This window comes from Pagrus pagrus, assembly GCF_965226575.1.
Source record: "Pagrus pagrus genome assembly, chromosome: 22".
Lineage (NCBI taxonomy): Eukaryota > Metazoa > Chordata > Actinopteri > Spariformes > Sparidae > Pagrus > Pagrus pagrus.
Window position 1 is genome coordinate 23,835,949 of NC_140204.1, and position 12,195 is coordinate 23,848,143.

At 40.7% G+C, this 12,195-nt stretch overlaps 1 protein-coding gene across 1 annotated transcript in view; it reads left to right on the forward strand.

Moving 5' to 3' along the window:
- Window positions 1-2,031: 2,031 nt before the first annotated feature.
- The window catches only part of zanl (zonadhesin, like), a gene marked incomplete at its 5' end in the record, with an annotated part of 95,824 nt that continues 85,660 nt past the window's right edge, over window positions 2,032-12,195 (forward strand). Inside the window, 15 exons of the mRNA XM_084343706.1 lie at window positions 2,032-2,188; window positions 2,282-2,379; window positions 2,470-2,548; window positions 2,653-3,045; window positions 3,197-3,390; window positions 3,539-3,680; window positions 4,387-4,631; window positions 4,785-4,933; window positions 5,182-5,310; window positions 6,238-6,376; window positions 6,823-6,964; window positions 7,866-8,062; window positions 8,436-8,574; window positions 9,256-9,372; window positions 10,611-10,735. Of these exons, the coding sequence (XP_084199832.1) occupies window positions 2,032-2,188; window positions 2,282-2,379; window positions 2,470-2,548; window positions 2,653-3,045; window positions 3,197-3,390; window positions 3,539-3,680; window positions 4,387-4,631; window positions 4,785-4,933; window positions 5,182-5,310; window positions 6,238-6,376; window positions 6,823-6,964; window positions 7,866-8,062; window positions 8,436-8,574; window positions 9,256-9,372; window positions 10,611-10,735 (2,445 nt within the window). The remainder of the gene's footprint in view (window positions 2,189-2,281; window positions 2,380-2,469; window positions 2,549-2,652; window positions 3,046-3,196; window positions 3,391-3,538; window positions 3,681-4,386; window positions 4,632-4,784; window positions 4,934-5,181; window positions 5,311-6,237; window positions 6,377-6,822; window positions 6,965-7,865; window positions 8,063-8,435; window positions 8,575-9,255; window positions 9,373-10,610; window positions 10,736-12,195) is intronic.

The window sequence follows — 12,195 nt, forward strand, 5'->3', positions numbered from 1 at the left end:
CTGAAGGACCATGTTCTTGTGAGTTTACACACTTGTTTGTGCACATTTATACGAAACACATGGACAAATACATATTGCTATGTCACTCATTGTCTAAATGTTTTATCCACAGCTTGTGTTTCTGGCTGTGATTTTGACACTATTGGCGACTTATGTGGATGGATAAGTGAAACAGAAAATCCTGACATATTTGGCTTTGAGCAGTGGACTGGGCCATCACAGAATGAAGACACTGGACCTGATGATGACTTCTCCAAACCTGGATGTAAGTTGTTCTTGTCTTCAAAATCTGTAAGGGAACTACTGTGTATCACAGAGTCTGCCATTTCATGGAGTTAGTGTTGAGTGAAATTGTCATATGCATACTGGGGAACAAGAAAACAGAAGGAAGGACCAACATGCAGGCACACCCATGGAGGCAGTTTTAAAGGCTTATAGGAGAGATGACGCAGGAAAAGGTCAAATCTAAGTAAGGCAGTCTAATTTGCCTTATTAGCAGAGCCAGAGGCAGATGCCTGGAGGGCTAGACAAGGCAGAACAAGAAACCTCTGGTGGCCACCAACTGGTAACTCTTGGGTGGTTGGCAGCGGGATCTTCACGGCCAAGGGCAGCATTGAGGCTGAAATGCTGGGCAGAGACAAGGACAAAGGAGCCGGGCAGCAGAGAGGCACATCATGGGGAGGAGCCCGCTTCCCACTAAAGGGCTTCTCAGAAGAGGACTCCATGGTAGGATCAGGCAGGGTGGCCTTGTCAGAATCTAGCAGGCCACTGGCTAGAAGACTCAGGATGTGAAGGCTGCAGGAGCAGAACTGACTGGAGAGCATGTTGAGATGCGGGCTGAAGCTTAGCATGCTGGTGGCTTGCATGCAGGAGGCTTGACAGATGGAGATGGGCAAGTTGGATGCAGGCAGGCGGAGGTGGAGGCTGGAAATCAAGTTTTTTTTGCTAGCCATCTGGGGTGCAGGCTGGAGGCTAGCAGACAGGAGTCTAGCAGATTCTGAAGCAGGTTGTGAGTCAGGGGTGTTGAGGAAGTCCATGTCCCTGTCTTTCAGGCTAAAGACAGAGCTACCTCTCTGGGCCCCTCACAAGAAGCATTCTTCCAAAAATCTTTTATACAGTGTAACAAATAGAAAAACAAAAGTAAGGACCCAAAAGTAGAAACTAGGCATGGGGCAATGGGAAAATTTCATGTAATGACTATCCTGGCCAAAGTGATCATGATTCATGATAATATCCCCATAATCATCAAAGTATGCTTAAACTCTTACAATGTCACCAAAAGAAAACAAAATCACTTAACCTTACATTTAGTTAAAAAAACAAATAATTTTATTGCACCACAGAGAGAGTACACATCTTTGTTTAGTGAACATCCTTGACAGTTGTTGTTTATTTGGAATCCATAGTATTTCCACAGATTTGATATAACTTTTGTGGGGGTTATAGTGGGCAAGCGGAGCCCTCAGCCATGTGGAAAAGCTACTGACAGAAGAAATGCTGGCAATTCCGAATAAATTACTGAATCAATAAGGGACTGTACGGTATTTTCTTGTGGTGGCTATACTGTATAACTCTATAAATATTTTTATCTCAATGTCTGTGAAATTGCCTAATTAGCTACAAATGAGAAGGACAGTGGGAGATTGTGAACAATGTGTATTCAGTTTTCCAGCAGTTGTGAAACAACAAATGGGAGATTTACTTTGGTCTTTGTCAGTGAATCAAGCTGCAGCCTTTATTCACTGACAAACTACAATGTACACACCGAATGGTACACTGTCATTCAAGATTTTACCTTCTTAAGATATATGTCTACATTTTGCTTGCATTAATACTTTTTGATCAATGGTATGTATCATAATCAAACTAGTGTCGATTATTGACCTTTTGCCACTAAATACATGCACAATATGGGGTCTAGAGAATCTATCATAAACATGATAAAGTATTTATTATATTGTTGTTTGTCTTATTATTATCTGATTAGCAGTTTTTTTTTTTTTAATCCTTCCATATGTAGTGGGCAGCTACATGTTGTTGGATTCTTTTGAGGCTATCCCTGGAGTCAAGGCTCAGATCAAAAGTCCTTTAATAACCCCTCTCTCTGGATGTCTGGATCTCATCTTTCACTACTACCTGTATGGCACCAGCACCACCATGGAGCTGAGCGTCCACACTATCACCACAGGTAGATGACTGCATTAATTGTAATGGTCAACAGACTGGAACACAAATAGCATCAAAATGTTGTTTAGCTTGAGTTTTCTTTTCTATTTACCAGGCGGAAACCTTGGACCTGCTCTTTTCTCTGTCAGGGGGAACCAGGGTCAAGGCTGGAAGCCTGCAGAGATCCGCTATTTGGGAACTACTGCCGTTCAGGTTAATACTAGAGCTCTGTTTGACACTTTTTGTGTGTGTGCATGGACTTACATTGACTTTCTTATGTCATTTATACTGTATGTGTTTCAGTTTGTAATTGTGGGTACCTTTGGAGAAACTCCTAAGACAGACATTGCTGTTGATGCCTTGTGTGTCTTGGCCTGCACAGGTAAGAAATTAACCAGAGGGAATTCACTCTCTGCACCATCAGGAATACCTATAAACTGTGTCAATGACAGATGTTTCACAAACATTGTTTATCTTCATTTATAGCTCAGCCAACAACTCCTCTACCACCGGTAACAACTCCAAGACCAACTCCACCTAAACCAACAACTCTTGGACCTTCCACACCTAAACCAACAACTCCTGGACCAAGCACACCAAAACCATCAAGTCCTGGACCAAGTACACCCAAACCTACAACTCCGGGACCAAGTACGCCTAAGCCATCAACTCCTGGACCAAGTACACCTAAACCAACAACTCCTAGACCAAGTACGCCTAAGCCATCAACTCCTGGACCAAGTACACCTAAACCAACAACTCCTGGACCAAGTACACCTAAGCCATCAACTGCTGGACCAAGTACGCCTAAACCATCAACTCCTGGACCAAGTACACCTAAACCAACAACTCCTGGACCAAGCACATCCAAGCCGCCAAGTATGAACTGTGCTAGTTAAAGTTTGGCTTTGGTTTCCAATAAAACTTATTTACTAATTCTTTCTTTCTTTCTTTCTTTCTTCATTTAGTTATTATTATTTTTATTATTATTCTTATTATTATTATAATTCCTTTTATTTCTGCTGTACAGACCCATGTCCCCCTGATGCAGAGTATATAGACTGTGGTCCAGCTTGTATCCCTACCTGCATGGAACCCTCCACCAACTGTTCTGGCTCGTGTATCAGTGGCTGCTTCTGCAAACCAGGGTTTGTCTTCAAGGGACGTCGCTGTGTGCCGCTGGACAAATGTGGCTGTTTGGATGACCAGAATAATTATTATGAGGTCAGATGTCCTAGTTGATATTTACATTTGCATAAATTCCTGGTCAGTACAAAGATACCATGGCAAGACAGCAAATTACAAGATTGTAATATGTAGTTATAATGACATGACCCTCTTAGCATTGATCCTTTGTTCAATTTTGTTACAGCCTGGCGAGATTGTATTTGGTGATGGCTGCTCAAAGCTGTGTCGCTGCGCAGGGAACTACACTTTGGAATGTGTTGACAACTCCTGCGACCCTACTGAGGAGTGTCGTGAGGTTAATGGTGTTGCCGGCTGCTATCCTAAAGGTAATAATGTCTTGTAAATTGTCAAAAAAGTGGTACAGGAACTGCAGCTAGCAGCTCAAAATGATGTAGTTCAAACTACAGTATGTGTCCTCCAACCACATCTCAAGGCAAAAGTGTACATTCCAAAATTAATCGCTTGGCCAATGCCATGTGATATACTACGTCTCTGGTAAAATATAAAGTTCAGTTCAAAGGCCCTGTGAAGTGGTGATATGCAGTCAATCATAAAGGCAAAGCTGTGTGTTCACAAATGTGAACTTACGAGTGAGCTACCTCAAGTTGCTAGCTTGATAGTTAGCTTGCAGTGGCGAGACAAATTATTCACAGCACTGTGCAAAAATGTTTTCCGCTACACTTATACTTCCTGGTATATCCAGTAGCTTATTGTGGCCAGTGTGGCTATTAGATACAGTATGTTAGAAAACTTGCATATTGCTGTATAAGTGATGGCTTTTCACTACTTGTGCTACATTTTAGTATTTAATATTTACTTGTAATTCTCATTTGTGATCACAGTGACTGCTGTTCAGCAAAAGTTGCGTCATCTCTTTTTTATTATCAACTAATTTGGTGAATAGTTGCCACCATCTTCGTATTTTCTGTCGATAGGATTAGTAAGGGCTTTGTTAATCTTTAACTGTTTAGTTTAAACTATTTGTAACCAAACGACTGCTCCCATGCCAAATCTTATTTCTCATTCCTGTAGGTACGTCAACATGCATAGCATCCGGTGATCCCCACTACACCACCTTTGACAAACGCAAGTACAACTTCATGGGTAACTGCAGTTATTTGATGTCTGGACCATGCAATGAAACAACTTTGCCACACTTTGAGGTCCATGTGGACAATGAAAATCGCTTTAACAAGCCCACCATCTCCTATGTGAAGGCCGTACATGTATATGTATATATGGTGAAGATCTCCATCCTCAAAGGTGGCACTGTGCAGGTAAGACACGAGGGAAGGAACTAACAAAGATGTTTAACATGCACCTTTTAGGTTACTAATGCCATTGTAACTCTAAGTGTGAGATTCCATACTCCATAGAGTTTTTGATAACTAACTCACTTTTTCCTCTGTTATGCTGCTTTCCCCATACAGGTGAATGGGACCAATGTTAACCTGCCAGTGACTCCAGTCCCTGATGTCTCTGTGTTCAAGTCAGGAAAGCACTACACTGTGTCCATGAACTTTGGTGTAACTGTTCGCTATGACGGAAACCACTTCATGGACATCAAAGTGATCAAAGAGTAAGTGAAGACTGAACAGATGTTGACTCTTGATATGTGTTCTTACCCCAACCACACACTGCATCCTCTTTTTAATGGACGTTTTGAAATGATGCCAAAAACAAACTGATAATCAGTGAAAACACTACTTGGCTGGTATGAAAACAAGTGGCAAACTCACAAAAGTTAGAGATTTAGCTCTTACTGGGTTGTTGCTCCTCTTTCCACGTCCATGTCTAACCTACCGATTTTTTTCCTGCAATCTGCAGCTATCAAAACAAGCTGTGTGGACTATGTGGAGATTACAATGGAGATACTAAAGACGATTTCCGCAAACCAGATGGGTCATTGACCAACAATGCCAATGACTTTGGACACAGCTGGAACACAGACCCAGAGTGAGTAGCATACATTAATATTTAGGACACCCACATATACACTTTAAGGGTTTAGTCTCACTAACGGCTTTCTATATCTCCATACATCAAAATAATACTGAGCGGAGATTGTTTTAGATTAAAGCTGGGGTTGGTAAGATTGTAGAAACCGGCAAGAGCGAGTTAAATTTTAATAGTATCCAACTGATCAAATCCCACCCCTCCCCCCAGACAACCTCTAGTGTCACTCCTCCAAAAAACATGAATGTGCTCTGCCTTATTACACTGACTGCCCTGTAGCTCTTGCTGGCCAGCTGGGAGATGTGTTAGCTGCTAGTTCGCTATGCTCCACAATCTCTCGTAGCTCCTTGAGACAATCAAACACTAGCAACAATAGACGTCACAAACATATCTCGGTCTTAAGAAAACCTGCCGCGACAGTTACTTATTGCTATATTTGTGCGCTTTGTGCTAACTAATGTTAGTTTCTGAAGGAGGCTCAGGAGGCACAGAACGTGTGCAGGCAAGCAGGTACGTAGGTAGACAGTACAGGAAACCTCTCTGTCTACCAGACAGGCTATCCAGTGTGGCTGTCTTTTCATACCGGGCCAACTAAACAAATGGATGGGCTTATTAGAAGCCTGCAACAGCCACAGATACTGATTTTTTTTCTTGCATTTGTCAGAGCATTTGATTTATTGATTGCTGTTGGGATTTCAAGAGATTTTTCTTCAAATATAATAACTTACTAACCCCAGTTTTAATACTCAAATGATGCTCTCTTTTTATGTTTTATTTAAAATGTATTTTTGAATTATTTAATGTGGAATACTTTAGAGCTCCATACTAAACAAACGGGTACAGATGAATTACCCCGTCATTGTAACTGCTAGTGATAAAAGCTTACTGACACACACAGCTTCTTTAAATGACTGTCTGTGTTGACAGGTGTAATAAGAAGCCCAACACCACCATCCCTGGGTGTGATGAAGAAGAGCAGCAACAGTATGAGAGCTCTGGATACTGCGGCATCCTGCTAGACAAAAAGGGTCCCTTTGCTGCGTGCCACCCCAGGGTCAACCCCAATGTAAGTCAGTACACGTACTAAAGCAAGTGACAATTTCCATTGTCTTTCTTCCATCCTTGTAGAAAGTCACAACTGAGTATTAGCCAAAGTTGGTTTTGTGGAACTGCTTGTCTGCCAACTCTGAAAAATATATAGATATGTATTCCCTGCCACAAAAGTCTTGATAGACTGTGCTTATTAATAATTGACACACACCAAACCCCAGTGGTGCACCATGAGTAACTGTTGGCCTTTCAGTTTTTTCAACCGTTTCACTTTTCCTGAAACTATAGATCTCTGAACTCTAAATACATGAGCTTCAAGGTTTTTAGTATTGTGTGCATGGTTCGAGTTTTTGTACACATTGTAGATATGACTAATGCACCTTGGTAGATTCTTTTTTCACTTTGACTCAATTTTTCTGCGTGTGTGTGTGTGTGTGTGTGTGCGCACGCGTGTGTCTTCAGAATTACTTCAGGGACTGTGTCTTTGATCTCTGTGAGCTGGATGGAGCCAAGCCTATTCTCTGTGAAGCCATCGAAGCCTACGTCAATGAATGCCAGGACCGTGGGGTCAACATTGAACCCTGGAGGAATGACACCTTCTGCCGTGAGTGCTGGGTGAACAAGATAGAGAATGATAAGTGGATGGAGGAATGTAGGGAAGGTATTAGGGTTAAAGTTTCTTATTTGGAGTAAAAGCCAAAAGTTAGGAGTATTTCATGAGGAGAAATGTTTTGGGAACTCATGATGACAATAAGCTCACTGCTAACAAGATTGTTTAAAAAAAACAAAACAAATGATTTTTCCACTTTGGCATTGTGCAGGTTGCAGGGGAGAACACAATATGCCCCTGCAGAGACCAGGTTCTCAACCTTGTACATTTTTGCAATGGAACAAATGCACCTTGACAACAGGGATGATTCTGTCAGTAATAAATCAAAACTTATTTTACGCAGGAAATGTATTTATTTACCTCATAAAGATAATGTGACAAGGGCCCTCACATTTCCAAAGTGAGGCCATTTCTCTCTCTGAGCAACACAGAGAGACTAATGCACGCTTTTATCCCTAGCAGGCTGACTATTGTAAAATTCTGCTGCACGAGTGCTGACTAAGAATAGAAGGAGAGCACATGTTATGCCTATCTTAGAGTCTTTACACTGGTTGCCTGTTTTTGTACTGATTTCAAAATTCTTTTATGAGTTTATGAGGCACTACATGGCCTTGCACCTGACTACAGCTCAAAGATGCTTTGAGTTTATGAGCCAGGAGGGCCCCACAGATCCTCTGGCTCGTCTCTTTTAGCTGTTCCACAAAGCAGAACTAAAACATTTGATGATGCATCTTTTATCCAATTTATGTCAAGAACCTGAGGTAATAGTGTCCTCCATCCTAGATTTACAGAGAGGAACTTTAAGACACTTGATAAATACAGGCCCAGGTCTTAGCATACTGTATACCTCTTTGCGTATATTATCACTGACTTCAGCCTCCCATCCACCCTCTAGCTCTGAGCTGTCCCCCCAACAGCCACTATGAGCCCTGTGCAGACGCCTGTCAGGAGACATGTTCTGGAAAACCTCCCTCCTGCAGTGGGCCCTGCTCAGAGGCCTGTGTGTGTGACCCCGGCTACGTCCTAAGTGCTGGCAAGTGTGTCAAGAAGAGTTCGTGTGGCTGCAAACACACCAATGGCCAGTATTATGAGGTATTATGGGGGTGGGCTATTTCTGGGAGACCATTTTTAGTTTTAACCATAGTGAGGACATTTTGGGTTCAGTTGTGTCTGTGTTTGTGCGTGTGTGTGTGTCCTGTCTTTGTACATTCCTCAGCACATTTTTTTGTTTGCATGGTGTCCTCTTAAAGTGTAAAATTGGAAAACTGGAAAATCCTACTTACAAAACCAGCAGCTGTGCTCACCTTGTTAAGATATTGAACTGTCAGTTGTGTTGAAACCCATTTCCTCCAGTGACCCTGCGTCTTCACTTATGTCAACACAATTTATATTCATCATTCATGATTTTTTATTTAAGCTACTCCTGCTAACATACTTCAAATGTGTGTGTTTGTGTGTGTGCCAGCCTGGAGAGGAGTTCTATGTAGAGGACTGTAAGCTGAAATGTAGATGTGACGCTCCATTCGTTACCTGTGTGGCCTCTGAATGCCCTCCAATGCACGAGTGTGAAGTCCAGGATGGAGAGCTGGGATGTTATCCCACCGGTAAGTTAACAGCCTTTGTACTACTAGCCATGCGGTAACTGAACTCAATATGAATGATATGGTACTTACAGTAAGAGTGTAGAATATAATCCCATTGCTACGGTTTAGCAGATGTTTTGAGATGTAGATCCAAAACCATCTTCATTAATACATTCAGAATGACCTGCAAATAAATTGTGGCACATAGCGATCACTTTAAGTAAGGAAATAAGGCTTTGCCCTCTGCACACTACTCTTTGCACTTCAAATGGCTTTTCCCTTTTGATTACATGGATGATTATGTTTACACTTTGAAACAACCACAGTACCAAAGTCCTGATGCTAATTCCAGGCTGTGCCACTAGATCTGCGAACTCAATACAATCACCGACTGGGGCTTTCTTTGATTGGTATCTCTTTAAAAAACCTAAACGTGTTCCAAGGGCTTACTATCCCTATTCTGAAATAAATCAGAATCTGTCACAGCTCTTTCTATTAGTACCATTGATACCATAACTAACACTGAAACTCAAATTAGCTGATGCCTTGTTAGGTATAGCCAGTTATTCAGTCATTGCTTTGTTGAGAGTTTATGGTTTAGGAAAGCAGTAGCCATTGTTACCAAAGCCTCAGACTGTGAGTTCGGTTCTGTTGTAGTCTCATGTTCTAGGGTTGTTCAGGCTGCTTGTCCCTGTTTCTCAGGCTCTCAGGACTGTGTGGTGTCTGGGGATCCTCACTACACAACGTTTGACAAGAAGTTCTACAGCTTCATGGGAACATGTACCTACACACTGGCCAGAACCTGCAAGAACAACACAGGTACAGGTTCAGACATGTAGATGTGCGCCTTTCATTCCCTTTCACCTGAACAGAACTACTTCATCTTCACCAACTTGGTTAAAGGAACGTGTCTCTGTCATTCTTTTTTTTCTTTTTTCTTTTTTGTCTTTTTAAACGGTGGACAGATATTTCAAAGCCAATTTCACCATTTAAGTTGGAGTGCCATCTCCCAGCTACCAGTACCTCTGGATTAAATGTTAAATCCTTTCGTTCTCAGAAAACCAGACAGCTAAGAAAAAAGAAATTCAGTTAAATAAGATGTTAGAAATATTGTTATCCAGATTTTACAATATGCACTAAAGGGTATATTTTGCCTCTCTTGATCCACCTATTTTACATGTTTCATTTATGATTTCAATATAATTTACAGTACACTTGAATAGTTGTATTAAACAGCAATATTAGATAGTTTTAAGATTTTATCTAAATAGTAGTTCCAATAGGCAGAATATACCCTTTGGCGCAAAACATTCACTGAGTGGACAGATGTATTTTAGGCACAGTAAAAAGATGTACGAGAAGTTAATATTGATATCTGGGTTTCTCACATCTTTTTTATCTGTCTGGTTGTCGAAGCATAAAAGGTTTGAACAGGTATTCCTGGATCACTTTTTATACCACTGACGCATTTACAAACTCAAAATAACATATTTTGGAGGAAAATGTTATTGGTGTGATTTTCTACTTGTTTAAGAGTGAAAACAGACAAAAGAAAAACAATATGACTATGTGATTTAATAAGTCATACATGAAAGGGTTAATGTCACCACCTCACATGTTTGCAACATTCTCAACCTGCCACAACTCTTATGCCATTGTGAACACATTTAGATGACACATATATTCAAGTGATCTGGTAAAATCTGATCCCCTGAAGGTCCCGGTGGCACTACAATTACATGCTAGATTGAAATAACTAGTGGTCATTAGTCTTACTCATCCAACTTTTTGCACAATTCAGTTGTATAAAACCGTATTTCTATGCCAAACCCAATCTTCTCATGTGGCTACATGATTACTGACGTTACTGCAGAATGTAAATGCACTGACTGTCAGAAGTTGGACGCTGGATTACTGACCAACTGCATGTGAATTTGATCAGGCTATTGCATCATATGAAAGCTAGTTATCAGATATTTCTTGACGTTTATTTGGTATATTTTTAGTATGAATACACAATATCCTTGGTTACGTTTGGTTTTGTCCTCCCTGTACAGGTCCTTGGTTCTCTGTGGAGGCAAAGAATGAGGAGAGAGGAGTGTCAGGAGTGTCCTACCTGAGAAAACTCTACGTCACTGTGAATGGAATCACTGTGACCCTGATGAAGGCCAGGAAGACGCTGGTCAGTATGGGCAACATTGACATCAACATACAATGTATTCTGTGCCTGTAGATAACTTTTACAAGCTGTCACTATCACAGGAGGATGACTGAAAGCCTGTCTCTTGTTCTAGTCACCCTTTCCTTTTATCTAATCCTCATTCCTTGACTTTTATCTCTTTTGATGCCATAATCCCTGAAATCTGTCCACATTGGTCCTCCTCAGCATTTCCCACACTTGTTTGTTCTGCACGCAGATTAGGCAGGTTTTCTCAGTGTCAATACACCGTCATCCCCCAAAGCTAGACAGCAGGAGATCTAAATCCTTGTGCGATTGGTTTATCCATCGATCTTCTGATCTCTGATGCATCAGACTGAAAAACTATGTAACAACTAGAGACCATCTTGTTATGGGGTTACACCAGCCACAACACCCTTCAACATGTTGACATTCCGACCCTTGATTACTCAGTGGTCATTACTACATTATTACATAAGTACTCAGTACTCATGGGTTGGACCATACCCATCATGTAATTCAGCCTACATTTAGTGTGTGTGATGTACTATAAGCACATAGCACACTACATATCATTCATCATACTTCATCATAGTGTGGATGCTGAGTCAGCATTGACATAATTGTACGTCTGGTATTATTATTTTTTTCCGTCTTCCGTACGTTTTTCTGCGCTTTTCAACTCCTTCATACTTTGTGGTCCAGAAAGAGTTCAACTATTAAAATGTTCAGCTTCTTCAGGACATGATGGTTATGACTTTTACTTTTTAAAATATCAAGCTAAAAATATCTCTTTTTTTTTCTTCTTTTTCTTTGTACATTCCACCATTTTCACTTCTCAAGCACAATTTAAACACACACATGTAGACATGTAAATCCTGTCTTCTTTCAGCTATTGTGCTTATTATAGAAATAGGACTTACATTTTTGGCTGTACAAGCTTTCAAGTGACAAGCACTCCAGCCAACTCTCTCATAAGCTCCAAAGTTAATTTATTACATCTTTAATCCCCTGAATTTACTACACTTTCAAGTTCTACCACCTATGTACACATCTCTAAATCGTTCGACTTTAAAGATGTTCAGCTTTTTGAGTACATCTATGGTTTCGTATTGTTTAAACTCTTTTAAAAAATTTCAACATTGACTGAAAACCGACTCCACCCCGAAATTCTTCTGAAGAAACCATTCAAATGTTAAAGATGCTCTAAATGGACGCCTAGCTTCTATTACATCTTTTTCTACCTCTTATAATTTTTTAAAATATTAAGCTTTTTCAGCCCTGTTTTCATAGCAATATTGTGCGTTTTCAGGCAACTCATTTGATCTTTCAACTAAACCTTCATCTCTTAGGTTCTCAAGCTAATGCAGTTTGACTACTGCAACCACCAATACTACTACGACTACTACTACTACTACTAGGGTAGTACTAATAATACAACTACTACTATAACAGCTTATACT